The sequence below is a fragment of the Podarcis pityusensis genome (assembly GCF_964106645.2).
Source record: "Podarcis pityusensis genome assembly, chromosome: 1".
In the NCBI taxonomy this organism is placed as follows: domain Eukaryota; kingdom Metazoa; phylum Chordata; class Lepidosauria; order Squamata; family Lacertidae; genus Podarcis; species Podarcis pityusensis.
Genome location: NC_138028.1, coordinates 49,125,184 through 49,144,275, shown reverse-complemented (window position 1 = coordinate 49,144,275; position 19,092 = coordinate 49,125,184). Strand labels below are relative to the sequence as shown.

At 39.9% G+C, this 19,092-nt stretch overlaps 1 protein-coding gene across 22 annotated transcripts in view; it reads left to right on the top strand.

Moving 5' to 3' along the window:
* The window catches only part of GPHN (gephyrin), a 231,005-nt gene that overhangs the window by 82,545 nt on the left and 129,368 nt on the right, over positions 1-19,092 (top strand). For all 22 annotated transcript variants that reach the window (XM_081020644.1, XM_081020627.1, XM_081020624.1 and 19 more), the window contains one exon: positions 4,894-4,986. In XM_081020644.1, coding sequence (XP_080876770.1) covers positions 4,894-4,986 — 93 coding nt within the window. The remainder of the gene's footprint in view (positions 1-4,893; positions 4,987-19,092) is intronic.

Here is a 19,092-nt window from a genome sequence, read left to right as displayed (position 1 = left end):
CGCAACCCCAGAGTCGGCCACAACTGGACCTAATGGTCAGGGGTTCCTTTACCTAGCCGCCCTGCCCCCCAATCCAGTTAAAACAAACCTGAACCCTGGCACCTCCATGTATCTCAGTAGCACATTGGGGCTTCATAGTTATCTTAACAGAGCACCTCAGCTCTGCTAAGAACAGTGTTGGTTGCTTTTATTCAGGGGCTGGGAACCTCCAGTCTATGTTGTAAATTTGATCCATCAAGCCTCTCCATTTGGTCCACGAGGCTGTTTGTGCAAGTCATGCCCACCTGTCCTATTCCTGATGCCATTTATGGCAGGTACAAGGCAGGTAAAGGCGAGGCTTGGCAAAAGGGGGCTTTGCAGTCATTTCTGATTGGCAGTGTCTAGAAAGCCCCTTGTGCAGCACTGCTGTGCTTTTCAGTTCTTCAAGATGTGCAGAGAAATCAAATTAAGTCTGTGCATATGTGAACATGCTCTAAATCTTTTCTAGCTGATAATGAAATCATAAGCACAGCACTAAGAGGATAAAATGTTTTCCAATGAACTTGATTGATCACTTTGAATTCTTTTAGTATCAGGTGCATTATTATTATTTTTTTACAGAATCACAGTGCTCAGATATTCTTTGTATAAAAGCAACTATAGAAACATAGGAAACTGCCTTATATTAAGTCAGACCATTGGTCCATCTATCTCAGAACTGTTTACATGGTCAGGCAGCAGGTCTCCATACAAGGTTCTCTCCTAAGCCTACCTGGAGATGCCAGGGAGTGAACCTGTGAGCTTCTGAATGCTGAGCAAATTTCTGTATTCATTCAAATGCTACTGAGATATTTTGACTACACACAAACATAATGTTATTGGTTCACCTTTCAAAACTTGAAGTACTATTAAGTGGGGTGATTTTAAATAGCTTTAGATGAGTTGAATGATAATTTACCAGCAGTAAAGCCAAATGCAAGGAAGGATTTAAAGGAAAGACACAGAGGATTGGGCTGTTAGAAGTACTTTTATCCTGTAGAATAAAAAGAGGTAGTCAGATGTTACGAAAATGATGTGGGCTCATCACTACTATAAGGAGCCTTTTGAAAGCACATAAATAGCTTGGTATTCTTTTAAAGGTTGCTCTGTGTGTCTCTTTCTTTCAGTGTTATGAGTGTGAGTGTGTATATGCACACTCTGTAGCCCTGAGGGATTTCCATGAGTTTTCACAGTTCTAAAAATGACTCATGTTTTGCGCAAGGAAATTTGTTTCTATGCAGGAATAGTCCTTTCATAGAAGAAAGCGCCACTTGGTGTCTGATTCAAACACAACAGGAATAGCCGAGGACACTAATTTTGGTGGCCCATATTAAAATTACAATGATGCAGATTTCATGTTACTTAGTACCAAAACTGCTGTGTCTTCATGTGTGCAGCTTGACAAAAACCTTCAGAATGTGTTTCCCTTTAACACTCTTAATTCTTATATGCACCATCTTCCTGTATACGTAAGAGTGTAAAATGTCACCACACTCTGCAGTTTGCTGGCTGCTAATAGTCATCCATGCCAACTGCAACATGAGGAACACCAGCCCAGCCCAGGCAAGCTGTTTAATGAAGGCGGGGGGAGGCAGGCATGAAGCACCTGCCCCCCTCCATTAAGCTCACAGTGAGGTTTAACTGGGGGGTGGGGAGGACCCTTCACCCAGCAACTTAGCAACTAATTTCTGTGGGTGAGATGAATCTTACTGAATAACAATATTATATATCATTGAATTAACCAAATCCACTGATAAGCAAAGGGAGGGGATGAACTATGTTCTTCCTTATTGACATATGTAATAAATTCAAACCTGCAGATGTGTAGTTTATGGGTCAAGCATGTTCCAATACCAAAAAGAAATAATAGCTCAGTTTAGGTCTCTCTAGAAATGAGACAAAAAATAGATAGCAATGCAGGCTGGGGAGAAGGAATAATATAACAATTCATAATTGTATTCATTTCTTTAAAAACAGTACACCAAAATTATTAAATTATTTTTATATGGTTCCATGTTAGCTTTTTACTAAAGCACCTTGAAGAATTTGCTTCAAGTAAAATTTAAGGTGTGTGGGCTTGTGGTGTATAAAGAACATTTTTTAAAAGGTATATAGAAAATCATTTTCACCTTCCTAGACATGGGTCATTTAACATGGGTGTTGTTGATTGTTCATTTTCTTTAGCAGTTATAATTATTTGATCATATTCTGTTCTATATTCTGTTGTGTGTTGCTTTGATTGAGATGATGCTATAAAATGAAATTTTGTTTGGTATGCAGAGCAGAACATGTTCACTCCCTTTCATTGTTGTAGACAGTTAACTTTTGTGTTTCATGTAAGTGATGGTACTGTTAACTCTTGAGGCCCCAATTATTGAAGTCTCCCTGTTGATTTGAATTTTAAGCTATCTACAGCTGTTACTAATTTAATGACAAGTAACCATTTTATTTGTGGCCTCAGTAGCAACTGAGCAATCTTCAGTTTCATCTCTTTGAAACATTGACAAATGGCCAATTCTGAGTAAAGAAATTCTGGTTAACATCTAGCTGTAAGCTATTCTTGAATCTTAGACCTATTTTCTTACATTGTAATCTATAATTGCTGTTTTAGCCTAAAATGTTCTGGAAATAATCATAGGGCTGTATATCAGATGCTTGCAACCCTGCTGAGAAAAATAACTGGCAATAAGTCATCATTTAATTTATTTAATTTTAATTGGTTGAAAATCAAATTCCTAGTAAGGGATCTAAAGTTTTTACAATTTCTGTGATGTTTGTTTTAATAAACGTAGCTTAAAGAATTTTTGAAATAAATTGTCTATGTATAGCAAGATTAGTACTTTGATGTATCTACTAATGTAGCAGTGGTTAATGCTGATGTTTCTTATTAAATCATTATATTATATCACATTTTTTTCCAGACACAACCTTCCACAAAGTGGCTGACAACAGAACCAACCTAATATAAATTTAATGCAAACAAACATTCATTAAAAGCAATGTAAAAAACATGTTATAAAATATTAACAAAATAGCAGCATGTAAATATCCTAATCCAGACCACCAAAGATAAAACACAGAGAGAAATAACCATTTTAAAACTCCAGACCAGTATAAATAATGGAAAGCAAATAGAAATAAGGCCTGATACAAGGGGAAGGTAGGGTTGATTGTACATACCACAGGAGGGAGTTCCTCTTGTTTCCCCAATTTATTCCAGAATCTTTAGCCTTTGTCAGGATCATGCCCCTCTAAACAGTGTATTAAACTCATGGGGAAAGAATGCTGTATAGCCCTGGGATGTGGATTGAGGAAGGATCACACTGATCTCACTTTCCCCCAATATGCTGCTCCCATTTCTTTACCCCTGCCCCCAATAATGTTTGGCTAGTATGCAGACTGTGGGCCCTCCTGAACCGAGATAGTTTGATCATAATGATCAGCGTCTGGCAATATTCAGATCACTCTACTGAATATTTTTTTCGCTCCAGGAAAAAAAAGACTTTGGCAGTCCCATCCACCATTGAACCCAGTGTGTTTTGACTATATGTGATTTTGGCTTTAGTTGTGATTGCAAGAATGTAACCCCCATGTAAGGGACACGGGTGGCGCTGTGGGTAAAACCTCAGTGCCTAGGACTTGCCGATCGCATGGTCGGCGGTTCGAATCGCCACGGCGGGGTGAGCTCCCGTCTTTCGGTCCCAGCTCCTGCCCACCTAGCAGTTCGAAAGCACCCTTAAGTGCAAGTAGATAAATAGGTACCGCTTTATAGCGGGAAGGTAAACGGCGTTTCCGTGTGCTGCGCTGGTGCTGGCTCGCCAGAGCAGCTTTGTCATGCTGGCCACGTGACCCGGAAGTGTCTCCGGACAGCGCTGGCCCCCGGCCTCTTAAGTGAGATGGGCGCACAGCCCTAGAGTCGGACACGACTGGCCCTTATGGGCAGGGGTACCTTTACCTTTACTAACCCCCATGTAAGTTGCGGGCTTACTAGTGATAACCTTAGGACACATCTGCTAAGATTACTGTACCTTTTGCTTCCTGGTAGGAAAAAAACTGGACAGAGTAGTACATTATTTTTTTTATGAATTCCAACATAAATTTGTTTCTCAACCATGTACTTTTTCCATTGAAGGATTGATTCAATCCTTTGTACTGAAGTGCTATTTCTGGGGTGGCAAATTTGCTATTATTTATATAAAGCTATCAAAATAAACAGCACTTTACAGGGCAATATAATCACAATAGAGGCTCCTGCTTTATGGACCTTATTGCCTGTGTTTTGAAGTTGGAAAATGGCAAAAGAGAGTAAAGTAAGAAGGAATGGCAAAAAGAGCTGAGTGTGAACAAATATAAAGTTCCATTTTCATGGTTTCTACATTTTCATGTGTCATGCAATTCTAGGCTTTATGGGCTCTTGAAAATGCTGTTACATATTTGTTTAGAAGTTCAAGGAATCCGTTACTAATATTTCTTTCCTATGATCAGGATAGTCTATTGCTAATGCTAAACAGTTTTGTTTGTGTTTTCAGGGTTGGGAACTTCGGTATTTTGTAAACCAAAAGTTTAGGCTGCTTCTTGGGAGAAAGGAGTGACAAAACAGGATGAGCAATTGTATTCTATTAGATATCAACCTACACTTGATATATTTTTGGAACTGGAAACGATTGGTATTTTAAATTTATTTTAAATTTCCTCCACATCTATTAATATCAGTGCTTTAAATGAAGTTTACTATCAATATTTAGGATTAAATTAAAGGCAATACAGTTATTCATAAAATAAAATGCACAGTTTGAATTTGCTCTGTCATTTATTTATTTATGAACATGAAAATCTGATAACATATTTCTTTGTGTGTGTGTGTTTTCCCCCCAGGAGACATTGATAGACTGGTGTGATGAAAAGGAGCTTAACTTGATTTTAACTACTGGAGGAACAGGATTTGCGCCAAGGGATGTCACACCAGAGGTGAGAGAGTTTTATCTTTAAAGCCATCTGCCTTTTGAAAATACCAATAATGTTCTTCTATATGTGATGTCTCAGAAGGAATTTGATATAATATAAAATTCCATTGCATTTCTAAAATAAACCAAAAAAAGACCTGTATTAAATAGTTCAAAAGCAAACAATTGATTTTACTTCGGTGCCATAAGGAGGCTTGTATTTGTGTGCAGGCTACTTTACGGTGTTCCTGTTTTCTCAGTTGTGTCACTTGCTGACATATGTCCATAGCTGTCAACCTTCCCTTTTTTTGCGGGAAATTCCCTTATTCCAGAGCCATTTCCTGCTGCTTCCCGCTGCTATCCCAGATTGTTATATATCCCATAGACTGTCCCCGGGACAGGTGAGGCTGCTGATCCCTTATTTTCGAGGCTGCTGATCCCTTATTTTCAAATCTGAAAGTTGACAGCTATGTATATGTTTAACAGGGACATGGAGATTATTCTATGGAAGTTGTTTTCAAAGTACAGTATAAAGCAGGCCTCCCTAGGGAGCTGTGGATAGTTACCAAAGAAGGTGCACCAGCCCCACAATGTGTGCTTTGATTTGCCAAGGAGGATTTATGACAGCCTACTCCTATTCCACCCATTTTTGCAGTTTTTTCTTCCTTAAGGTTACTCCCACAGGAATCTTTAACTATACTATGCTTCTACTCTTTTCCTTTGGTCTGCTTTGGTACAAGGCCATAGTGAGGAAACTATCTTTCCTTGTGTTCATTAATCTTAGAGATATGTCGGGTCCCTTTCACATATGCAGTCAGTAGTATGAGAGCTGCTTCTGTGAGTTACAGCCCCACACTGCAGGGCCATATGTGAATATGAATAAAGAGACTGTGCGGCTAGGCCAGCAAGACAAATCTTTCCCATGCCACTGGAGTCCTTTTGGGAGGGAAGATACCAATCAGATGGATAAATTTGTATGCTCACATCCTTAATACTTCTGCTCTCAGTAACGTGGGATTGTACCATGCATCCATGAATACCATAAGGGTGGCTGTATATGTTAGCAGGACCTGGAGAATACATGCTCTGCATATTAATAATGACTCTTCCATCAGAAAGACTAGGACTTTATTTTTGATTTCAACCCAATCCAGCTGTCAGACGTAGTCCCTCATGTGTAGTGTGTGCTTGTGGGGGGAGTGAGCAGAGACAGGATTAATCTCCATAATAGTATGATTTACTTTGTTACACTTCAAATCGTCTAAAGACACTAGTATTTTATTCATGGTGTATTGCTGTACTTTTATCAATCTTTTAACATCAATCTTTAAAACGACTATTAGAACAAAGGTTGGCTTGAGGTTAAAAGCTTCCGCCTTGAAGATAAGCATCACTTGAATTTGGAAGCAATTGATTTATTCCTTTGAGAAGTGGAGGGCATATATGCAACGGAAGTATCACAATCTAAAGCAGAGGTATTTGGGTGGCAAGCTTTCAGAATAGTTTGTGGTGTTTTTAGTTTCAGTATTGCTTTTTAATCATTTTCTGGGGCCCTGTGTGGACCAGGTTGAGGTGAATCGGAGCCACCCACAAACAGAATTGAGGTTGCTGCTTCATTGGGTGACATATATTGTTTTTTCCTAGAAGGTATGAAAAAATAAAATATTTAATTAAAACAACCACCAAGAAGGGACTAACCTATCAAAAACAGATAAAGGAAAACCATGCATGTAAAGGGGGGGATGGAGCAGGAAGGCAAGGAGGGGGTGGGTCTGCTGAGTTGTCCCCCCATAGCACAAGCTGCAGTTTAACAGTTGAGAGCAAACACAAGAGGGAAGGCAATGCGTACGAACAAAGTCAGTTTCATCATACATACCACTTAGAGTGCCATCTGTGTCACATTGCTGGCACCCAGGCTCAGACAGCCTGGCAAGAGATTGTGTTGGCAATCTGCCTCATGAGACTGGCAAAGACTGGCTGTTAATGAGAGAAATTTCCATGCCTTTTGTCTGTGCCAGGAGGATAGTGAGAAAATCTCCTCCACTGTTGCCCAGGGCAAAGCTTTGTTGTAGCTTTGCCCACTTGTAGAAATTTAATTTTGATAGATTTTTAAACCAGAGGTTAACTACGTGTAATTACAGTTCCCATGATCTACCAGCCTTTCTTGTGAGTGTCATTTCTAGATTTAGCTGTATATTCTTGCTTTGTTACAAAAAAAAAGCAGGTTGGAAAATAAAGACAAAAAGTTGAGGAAAAATAATGTATTCAGTATGACTAAAAGTTATGACTAGCAGTAAGTGCGGCAGAGATGGAAAAATTGTTCTTAAGATTTATTTTAACTTCTGAACAAGTTGGGTCATTTAGGAATTATACCTGTAAGGACACAAATGCTCTTTAAATATTTATCTATCTTATATTTCTCTCATTCTAGATGCATTGCTTGGAGATCACTCATTTTTCCATTATGCTAACATTTTTGTGTCAAGTTTAACAGCATAATATATTTGTATCAGTGTTCAATAATATATTTGCTGCATTGGCAGAATCCAGTAAATTAAAATTTAAAAACAAGAGAGGGAGAGAATGTAGAAAAGACAAAGAACCCCTGCAAGTATTATGTTCAGAAAAGCATTGATTCTGGGATTTACTAATGAGAGGGTGGGAAGGTCCTGTGATTGATTTTGTGGATTAACTTTGAGTGTGTTGTTTTTAGAATTGACTTTTTTATCTATTGTACTTTTAAAATTATTACTGTTGTTAGTCACTTTGAGACTCTTGTGTGGGAAGAACCACACAAATTAAACAAGCACATAAAATAGTTCGTCTCTCAGTGTATCAATATTCAATGCTCTTCTTTTAAAAATAACCAGGACTTTAGTGTATTGCTTTTTGTTAGCTGCCACAAGCCAGTTTTCTCAGATATGGTATTCTGAATACTTTAGAACCTATTTGGGTTGTATGCCAGGCTGGTTGCAATTTTGAAACCTGTGTGGGCCTGTAATTTAATCATGAAATGAATTGCCAAAAGGACTCTGAATAATGTAGACTAATAGAATTGTAGAGTTGGAAGGGACCCCAGAGGTCATCTTGTCCAGTCCTCTGCAATGCAGGAATTTCAACCAAATCATACATGACATAAGACCATCCAACCTCTGCTTAAAAACCTCCAATGAATTAATTTGGTTCTTATTTTTGGTCTTTGGGCAGTTAGTAAATGAGATCTCTACCTGCACAGATACCATTTTTGAAATTCCAGTGCTCAGAATAGCCTTGAGGCCCTTACCCCTGAGTAGGGAAATCCTGTGCCCCTGCATGGCACAAGGGCGGGACCAAGGCTCTGTCAGTTTCTTTTTGACTGCTGACTAAGTCACACAACAAAAGAACTTTCTTTAGAGCTTCTGAATTTTTCTCCTCATATCTCCTCCTCAGAAGATATTTTGCCAGAGAATCATATTTGGTTTCATCTCTTCATTGCTTATTTTGAATTTAGAATATATGTCTATATTATGTATGCATTGTCTGCTCTTTTACATTTGTATTGTTGCTCTCTTCTTCTTTGTGTTTATTGCATTCCGCCTGTGTTTAATTTATCTCCCTTTTTTCCTGCTTGTGTTCAACTTTAAAGTCAGTTTGCCCATAATGCCCAGCCATGATTTAGTGCCTCAAGAATGAACCCTGCCTTCTTCTCTCTCTTCTCTTTACTTTCTGCTTTCTTTGTTGCCTCTTAGATTGTGGTAAACTATAGATTGCTAGTTCATCCACATGTTAGTTTGCACTTGTCCTCAAAACCAGGATTGCAAAACAGAGTTTCAAGCTAGTTAGAAATGTGCTGTCAAGGATGCTCACCAGCCAAAGGAATGCACATGGCAGATAGTTAACTCTTTATTGTCAAGCTGACACTTAACAGTCATTTCTATGGCTCTGAATACCCACGTTTACCAGTCTAGAGTCTAGGCGGCTATTCCCAGGTCTATGCTTTATGGAGCAGTTGCAGCAACAGGGGACCACTTCCTCTCCACCGGTTTATGAACTTTTCCCTGATGGGCTGCATGCACACAATCAGAGACTACGCCTGCGTGGAAGCTTCCTCTGCTCTTCCCTCTTCTATTTATTTCTGGTTCTGGGAGACAGGAAGCACCCAGCCCTTCACTTGCCGGACCTGCCTCTTCCTCCTCTTTTTTTGACCCATCCTGTGCTCCACCCTCCAGCTCTAAAGCTTCCCCAGCGTCACAAATCACTGCCCTCCTCTCCTGAGTCAGACTCCAGCCCCACTTTCCCTGGTACACACTTGCCAGTGTGCTGCCAGTCCCCTGGCACTGACCACCCCTTATGTTTTCTGTTTAATTTTCCTTGTGCTTCTCCAATCTGAATTTCTGCCAAATTTTCAACTTATATTCACTGTTTGGAAGTTTAACATACAGCGATCCTATGACAAAAGGCAGTGGCGGGCCGACACTCTTGATTCATCTTGGCAAGAGTAGCATATTAAGAGAAGGAAAACTCAAAAAGCAAAAATGAAGAAGCAGCAATAGCATGTGCTTTGTGAATTTTGACTGAATGTTTTCCCCCATACCTTCTGGAAGTCCATTTTACTTTCTTAACCTGATCTTGAAGCTATGTGAATGCATAGCTAAGCAATCTGGACCTTAACTGATACTGAAGATGGTTGAACACTTGCGGAGAAATTAAATTTCTCAAAATTCCACTCCGTTCATTATGCACCCTTTAACAGAAGGGAGAGGATAATAGAGCTTCTTTATAAACTCCTTTGCACAACTGTCTTAGAAGATAGGCCAGTTGTGACCCAAGCTGCCACCACACCCCCTATTAGCTCCCTATTAACCCCCAGGTGGGGTGAATTCTGGCAGGCCACAGCTATTACTTTGAAACAGCACAGCCTGCCCTTCTCAGCCAAATCCCTCTTGATTTATCAGGAACCACAGGACTAGCATCCAGCTGCCTACCCCACCTAAGTGTTCTGCACAGATTGCTCTTTGACCTATGAAATTCCCCCTTTTCACCTATGTAGTAGGTGGGTAGGCACATAGGAGATTCCCAGAATCCTAGAGTTTGGCATAAACACACCTCAGACACCAAGAGCCGAATTATATGAAGTTTTATTAAGAATAAAAACCAAGAGATGAAAGCAGTAGATGAAGCGGAATAAGGAAAAGAAGAGGAACCTATTGGTTAAAATCTATCCAATCTGCTACTTGCAAGCAGGCTCCCAGTCTACCTGGAAAGGTGGCAGTGTTTGACATGCTGTATTAATATTCCTTATTGAGGGAGAGATGAATGGGTTTTTTTTTAAGCAGAGCACTGGAAAGATAAAAGGTTATCAAAGTTACGTATTGTAGTTCATATGTGTAGGATGAGAAGTGCAGTACTGTATTTACATGCAGAGAGTAACAAGTTATCTAGGAAGTAGGAGAGGTGAAAGAGAAAATGAATTTAGTGTATACAGTCATACCTTGGGTTACAGACACTTAAAGCTATTGTTTTACTCACTCTCCACTCTATTTTACCTTGCTCTTCCATTTTCTTTTGTAATTTGTATAAGCTTTGTCTACAGGTCCCCAATACGTTTCCTATCAGTTACTGAAGGAAAGTGGTAATTGGATTTACCCTATTCCCTTGTCAGGTCTTAGAATTTGATTGAAACAGTAGAAATGTACAATATTATCTGATATGGCTGTGAAGAACTAATATGGTACATAGCTAGAGGAATGGTTTTCTAACTTTCTAGCTTTAGGGAATATTCCGTGTTAACTTGTCTTTCAAGGAACTCAAGTACATATACTAAAGAACTGTGGTATCTTGTAGAGAATTCTGGAGAACGTTTTAGGGTGTACACTCAGTTCACCTGGCCTTTGCCCAGGCCTGTTGGGGCTCACTGTTATTCTGCATGAACTGCATGCACAAATTGGTAGAAATGAACAAGCTACTTTCTAGAGTTACTTTCTGCCATTAGCTACTTCATTGAGGAAACTCATAAGCTTCTGGAGAATCCCATTGTTCCTTGGAACATAGCTTCAAAACCACTGAGCTATCAACAGTAGGTTTGAGTGTAAAATTTTGTGTCCTGGCATTACGTTTTCTGGGTGACTATAGGCAAATCACTGTATTGTTGCTCAGCCCCAATGCACAGCTTAAAATGCCATTCTGATCAAATTGGGGGGAAAGTTCATGTACAAAAGCAACATGCAAACCAAAATAGCTCTGAAGTGATTATTGCAAGACCATAAATGTTAAATACTTTGAATATTGCATACTATTTATTATTTTTATTTATTTCCAAGTTCCCGTTGTAATGAGCACAAGTTTTGGAATATATTTCTTTATGTTGCAGAAAAAAGAGAGAGAGTTTGTTGGGTACATATAAAGTGCATTAGGTGTTCTGATCTCTTTCCTCTGGGCTACACTGCTGAGGTATTTATTTGATTGCTAATATCCTTGAGAACAATTTATAATGATTCTCATGTATGTTTGTTTGTAGTGGAAATAGATTTCATTATGTGTAGCAGGCAGCAGTAAAATACCATTTTACTTGATATGCACTTGCTGTGTTATGTAATAATATGATTTGTAAATAGTAAAGGGATTAAGTTTTGCCAAAGAAAGTAGAGTGAATCAGGAAACATTATTATTAGTCTGTGGTAATCTGCTAAAAATCTCTTTTACTTCCACTGAAATTTGATTGGGGAGAAACTAGAAATTATTTTGCTGAGCAGTTTTCCAACCGTAAGAAAAATGGCTTGTCTTTATCCTTGCAAGACTTGTCCTGGTCCCCTAAGTCATTTTTACATTTTACATCCCAAGCTGATAAGTCACTCATTGAGGAGACACTTCTATGAGCACAAAACCGTAGAAGGTACACACCATTATAAATCTTATGCCAATATTTTATTTTGGAAAAATATTCTGACTTTTATTTGAATTTACATCACATTATTACAGCAGCACACTCACAATCATCTTTCGAAACAAGCACATCATGAGAGTATTGCTGTTATGGCTAAGTCTCCATGCAGAGTAACCTATATCAGGAATTCACCGCTATGTATGCTTACAACAGAAGGCATTTATCCATTAAAATATAACATGGCACTTTTAATTTTTTTAGCATATGCAATACACATGTCTGCTAAAAATTATGTTTAATCAGCCCTTGCTACTGAATGTGCACTACTTATTGGGAATCTTCAGTGGTCCCCCATACACCTTTATTAACTGTTTCCTTTTTATTCTCTGTTTCACTTGATGAGTCAGCTACCCTGTTGTCCTCATCTCACCTCTCTGTGTGCCTCTCCAATCCCATTACTTCCCATCTTCTGACTGCTACTACCCCAACCTTATTTCTCCTCTATGCCATACAATCATCCTCTCTTTCCTGTGGTTCCTTCCCTACATCATTCAAACATGCTGTTGTCTCCTTTACCCTTGAACTGTTTAACATGGTTGCATTGAGATACAGTGGTACCTCGGGTTACATACGCTTCAGGTTACAGACTCCACTAACCCAGAAATAGTACCTCGGGTTAATAACTTTGCTTCAGGATGAGAACAAAAATTGTGCTACGGCGGCAGCGGGAGGCCCCATTAGCTAAAGTGGCGCTTCAGGTTAAGAACGGACCTCCGGAATGAATTAAGTACTTAACCCAAGGTACCACTATATACCTTTGTTTCCATTAGAGCATATGACTTGCAGCAATTACATAACATTCATATTAAAAAATAAAACTACAATAAACGCTCAGTTCAACATTTCTGAATATATTGACAAAGTTGGGTCAAAGTATATATACCAAAATTATTACATATGTGAAATGATGTATAGTAATGTGTATTGCTTAGATTGGTGACCATAAGTAAAAAGGTATTTTGTATCAATAACAGTTAGAATTTATAAGAATTTATAAGAAGGGGGAGGGAGGAGGAAGGGAAAATAAAATAAAATATGTACTTCATGCACACCAGACTGTTCTGTAAGCTATGGGTACTGTTCTACCATATTCCTCATTATTTGTGTAATCAATAAAATCACACCAGACTATGTAAAAATTGTCGTGTTTCTTTTGGCCTCTCACTACTTTTATTTTTTTATGTCAGTTTTTCCAGTAATGCTGTTTGCCAAATTGCATTATATCATTGGTCCACAGTTAATAATTTCAATGATTTCTATGTTCTAGCAATAGTTGTTATTGTAATGGTTAATATATGTGTTATGAGCTCTTTGTTTTTAATTTACAGCGCATCATGACTATACACGTTAACTAGAGAGAGTCCTGGGGTAATGGGGACTGTCTGCCTTGTTATCAAAGTTATTGCTGTAAATATATTTTTCCAGATCTTTTCTATTTTTGGACACTCCCACCACATGCATTAATATGTCCCTGTAGTGGGACATCCTCCCTAACACAGCGGAGAACTGTTTGGTTTTATATAAACTAGGCACCTAGGTCTTAAAAACCAGCCAATACACAATTTTAAAAACTCTTTCTCAGGTGGTTGCCAATAGGGATTTGTACGGCACTTTTGTCCACAGTGTTTTCCATGCCTCTTTTACAATTTCTAAATTCCAATTTAGTTCCCACCACCTTCTCAAATTTTGCCGCAAATTTTGCTGCAAGCAAAATTGAACGTCTATAATAGATTTATACAAATAAGACATTAGCCCTTTTTCCACTATTATTTTTTCATATTTTGTTGATTGTCTTATGGCTTCATTTTTAACCTGACAATTTGTTCAAAAGGACCTTAATTGGTAGCCTAATAGCCATGATATCTGAGCATTTCCCAAATGAATTTTCATCTCATTAATGCAGGGACCTAGCATGGGGGCCCCGGGGGGGCTGTAGCCCTGGGCGCATGATTTTTAGGGAGTGTGAGCCAGGCACACCCATACAGGGATCCCCATCCCATCCTGCCTGCTGCTGGGGGTCTGTGAGCCCCAGAGCCCGGCCTGGCCTCACTGTCACGTCCCCAGCCCCCTCGCTAAATGGCCAACTGTCCAGCATCAGGGAGACTCACCCACCAAGAGCCATGTCAGCCAGCTGGACTCTTCCCTGAGTGGACGGGCAGGTAGTGCAGTGCAGCCCTGCTTGGCTTCAGTGGTTAGGGTTGAGCTGGCACACAGGTTCCATGAACCCTCCGTGCCCCTCTCTCACACATGCCTGGCTGCATCGGCAGCAAGGGCTAGGCTGGTGTGGTGGGTTATTTTCACCTTCTGTGCCCTGCCCTCACCTGGTGTATGTGCTGGGAAACGCCACAACATTAATGGTAAGTGGTTGTCCCATCTATGTAAAAATCTTTCAAATAATAGAATTGATTTTCATTCCACAAATCTCTATTATAGGCTCTTGGGGGGGGATGTTGTTTTTTGGAAAACTGTGTAGAACAGTAATGGAATAATGGATGAGAGGCCTGGAATCAAAACCTTTGCCCATTTTGTCCAAATTTTGAAAGTTGTAAGTGTGAATGGATTACTAAGCCAGTGTTCTCTAATGTGCTCCATTGAGTTCCCTTATTGCCAGACATTAGGTCTGTCATGTTGCTAAGTTGACACGTGTGGTAATAGCTGTTTAGATTTAGGAGTCCTCATCCTCCAACAGTTGGTTGAGGGTACAGCAAAGGTATTTTAAATGCATGGTCTGCCTGATTGAAATAGGAATTTGCTTTGCTTTTTGCCATTTGGACATACGGGCTGGTGGGATCCAAACTGGTAATGTTTGAAATAAAAAGAGTAATTTTGGAACAAGCATTGTTTTTAGTTGCAGCCAGTTGATGCATAATAGAAAATTTCATGTTACTCCAACATTGTATATCCATATTTATTGTTTTCCATACTTTGCTATAATTTGTTTCAATTATGGGTAACCTGAATGGGTAACCTAAGTATCTGAAGCTTTTTCTAGCTATTGGGATTTGTAATATTTTGGAGAAGGTTTCTTGAAGTTGCAGGGAAGTTTGAAAGAACATTACTGCCAATTTTTGAAAAATTACCTTAAGTCCAGAGACATTAAAAAAGGTATCCAGTTCTATACTCAGGGCTGGAGGAAGGGGGGTGCGGTGGGTGTGGTCCGCCCCTGGTGTCACCACTGAGGGGGGTGACAAAATGCCGGGCGGCACTCACCGCAGGGCTTGCAGTGCGCCTGAGACACTTGTCTCTCCTGGGAGAGATGCTGTGGCTTGGGCGCGTGCAGGCTCCACGCTGCCCCAAATGGTCAGCCCGCTGCCTCCCCCCAGCTGTAGGGTGGCTGAGTGGGAGGAGGCAGGCAGACTCTGGAGGCCCCACAGTGCGCCCCGCCCCTATAGCCGGCTCGCCCCGCCTCAGGCACACCGCCCCAGGTGCCCGAGCAGCTTCCTCCACCACTGTCTATACTCAATAACTTTCCAGCATCAACCGGGCCTGGTGTACATGAAACAATATCATCCCAAAATGTATTCCCTTCCATTGATAGTTACACCCTTTCCTTCCAGAATTGGTATAATTTCAGGGGTTCTATAATTAGAGCAAATAATAAAGGTGATAATTGACAATGTTGTTTTGTCCTGCAGCTGAGTGGACATTTTTGTGAATCTGTATTATTTATCCTAATTGTAGCAGATGTAATTTCAAAATATTTTCCAATTAAATCATGAATGTATTAATTTATTGGAGCTGTTCACTATAAACCTTTGGCTGACCTATGACTGTATAAGCACTGCATTTTTTCATCTATTTTATGGATTTATTGCAAAATGGCTATATGTGGATCCATTTGAACAAATAAGTTGCCATTCTGGCCCGTTTTATTGGATCTCCCAACTACTTCACTTTTAAAGTAACTACATTAATACTTGTACTTATTTTAGCAAATAATCAATAGTGCCTTTCACCAATCTAAACCTTCCACATTTTTGCTCTTATTAGGCAGTTCAGTTATTTTTATAATAAATCTACTTATATCACAACTTTGGGGGAAAACCCTTTTAATTTTAACCTAAAACCTTTAAAACATACATCAAGGTGTGTGTCCTCTTTCAACAGTAGAGGGCACTCCAGTACCACTGTGGGTATAGAGTAAACAATAAGCATAAAAAACAAGCTTATTTTAAATGATAGGGTACATTAAAGTAGACATTTTATTTTAAACCTCATGCCCAAAATCCAAGGTACCTTCCAGATGTTTATATTTTCATATCATCCAGTCCAATTGCTTTTGCTTCTGTAGAAAAGGAGTCCTTTTCTCTTTGAAACAGCATTCTAGCCTTGTATTAGTTCTGCCTTAGTTCCTGTTCATTTTCTGGGCATTTGAGAATATAGTAAACTTTCTGAAATATGTGCAGTGCTGCTTGTTCCTTGTCCCATTCTTCTTTTTGATTGTTGATGGCTTTCCTTAGCTCTCGGATGGGCTCCTGAGCTGCATCATCTTCACCAATGGGCTCACTATCTTGCTCTCCAAAAAATCAATAACCTCAGGTGGACATTCCTGTTCTAGAGTTGTTAATAGTTCTGGGGCTTCTTTGAGGCTGGTGGCTGAGAGTGATGTGTTTCCTTTGGTGACTACTAAACTAAAGGGGAAAGCCCAATAGCATCTTATTCCTGCCCCTTGCCATTTGAGTGTTATGGGGCGAAGTTCCCTTCGTTGTTTCAGAGTGTCCAGTGATAAATCCTGCAAGACCATGACAGGATTATTAGTCTTTCAACAGTCATCAAAACCTTCCTGATCTTATCTTTTTTATTAAAAAATGGTGGAAGCACATAACAGTATCCTAGGGGCAGGGGGCTGTATTGTGCAGATGGACAATATCTTCTGTCCATATCTTCTGGGGAAAGTATTATAGCTTTAAACCATTGGTCTCCTCCTCAGTAAGCCCTCTCTGAACCCAGACGTGCATAACAACTATCACCTGGTCACAAATACCCATTTTCAGACAAGGTACTTGAGAGAATGGGGAAAGATTTTATCTAGACCATTTTAGGCACCAACATGACTTTGGTTGCTCTGATTCAGAACATGTGTCAGGAAGGGGGCAACACAACTAATTCCTCACATTTTTTCAATGGCTTCTGATACCGCCAGCAATTGACTGTGCAATACCATGTTGCGCCAATCCTTAAAGATCTGCACTGGCTGCCTGCTTGCTATGGAGCCAAATTTACAGGGCGGACTCCAACATTTAATACCCTACAAGTTATAGGACCAAGCTGTCTGAAGGTGTGACTGTCCTGCCCATGAGCTTAGATCTACTGGGGAGGTGCTTTTAGTTATACCAGCATCAGGACCAGGATACCAGGACCCTGAAAGGACCATCTCAGTGGCAGTACCCCAGTTGCAGAACATCCTTCTCTTGAGCTTAGTCTGGTACCATCTTAGTTAGCTTTTAGCACTACCTGAAAATACTGCCCTAGATACTGGATTTTACAGATGGAAGGATTTGTGCATTGAGATCTGGTTTTTAATTGGTATACTGAAAATTTTGCTTTTGATGCATGATTTTTTGTGGTTGGCACATTGCCTTCTTTGGTTGACTAAGGAACAGAAGAAGAGTGGGGGAGCAATCACACAAATCAGAGAACATTTTTTCTGTTGTTTTGCTTTCGGGGGTCAAAATTCCATGGCCATAAATGTATTAGAAATTTTCCCATAGGGATAAATGGAAATTGACATCCCATTATGCAAACTCTTACCTAACGAACAATTTCCAAGGGACAAATTGTGTTCAGGAAGCTAAACCTGTGTGTATCTTACCAAAACTTTGTGAAACTACTTGGAATCTGCAGCTGCTCATATTCACCATAGCTTTCCTGATGGCCATGATTTCCACAAGCAGGCTAATGTGTTTTGTGTTATTTACTCCAACCTAGAAGGATATAGGGTTACCGAGTACTGAATCCTGCTAAGACAGAGACACTCTGGGTAAGAGGTTCCCAGATTTGATCACTGCTGAGTCTGCCTGTTCTAGATGGGGTTGCACTCCCTCTGAAAGCACAGGTATGCAGTTTAGGGGAACTCTTGGAGCCATCATTGTCCATTGAGGCTCAGCTGGCCTCTGTGGCAAAGAGCACCTATCATCAGCTTCAGCTGGTATGTCATCTGTGCCCTTTATTGGACAGTGCTAAGCTGGCCACTGTGACACATGCATTGATAACCTCGTGTCTGGATTACTGTGATGTGCTCTATATGGGTCTCCCCCGATGCAGCTGGCACAGAATATTGCAGCCCGTGTGGTAAGTGGTGCTCCTTATCACACTATTGCCTCCCCTATTAGCCACCAAGCCAGTCTTAAGGTTCTGCTACTTGCATGCAACGTCCTAAAAAACTCTGGAGCATGTTACCTGAAAAACGATCTTCCTCTTCACTGCTTGGTAGGGTACTATCATCAGCTAATGTAACCCAGTTAGTTTTGCCACAGCCTAATGATTACCAGCTTGTGGTAACACAGAAGCCAGGCTTTTCACTGGTGGCACTAGTGTTGTGGAAAGCCCTCCCTGCTGAAATACAAGAGGCCCAATGAGTGATGACAGTTCTCCAGCTCATGAAGACACCTGTTTAGGAAAGCATTCCCCTGAACTGAACTGAAATTTATTGATTTATTTTATTAAATTTCTATGCCGCACTTCATCTGAGGATCACAGGGCAGTTTACAATATAGAAACACAAAATCCATAACATAGCATAGTAACAAACAAAAACAATTCTTCCCACAGTATTGTATTTTATTTATTAAATTTCTGTTGTGCTTGTACACATACTCTGATGGGACTCATTAATTGAATCCCACCCCACATTTAATAGTATTTACTGACTTTTGAAATGTGATAGCACCACATTATAATTGGCCGGATCAGAGGAAATACAGCTTGTTCTATCATATCATCATGCAGTCTTATAGCACAGCTGTGATATTCATGTCCATATTCAGAATATTTTTTCACCCATCTCTCCCTTGTTAATCCTGCATTGCAGCAACAGAATAATACTGGAAAATTCGAACATTCCTTCAGGATGGGTATATCACATATTTCTGATACTTGTTACGCATTAGTAGATCAAACAGATTGCTGTGGAGTGTGGAACAATTTTCCTGCAAATTCCAAAGATCTTAGAAGCCTGTTCTGCAGTAACTTGGAGCAGGGCTTGTAGTG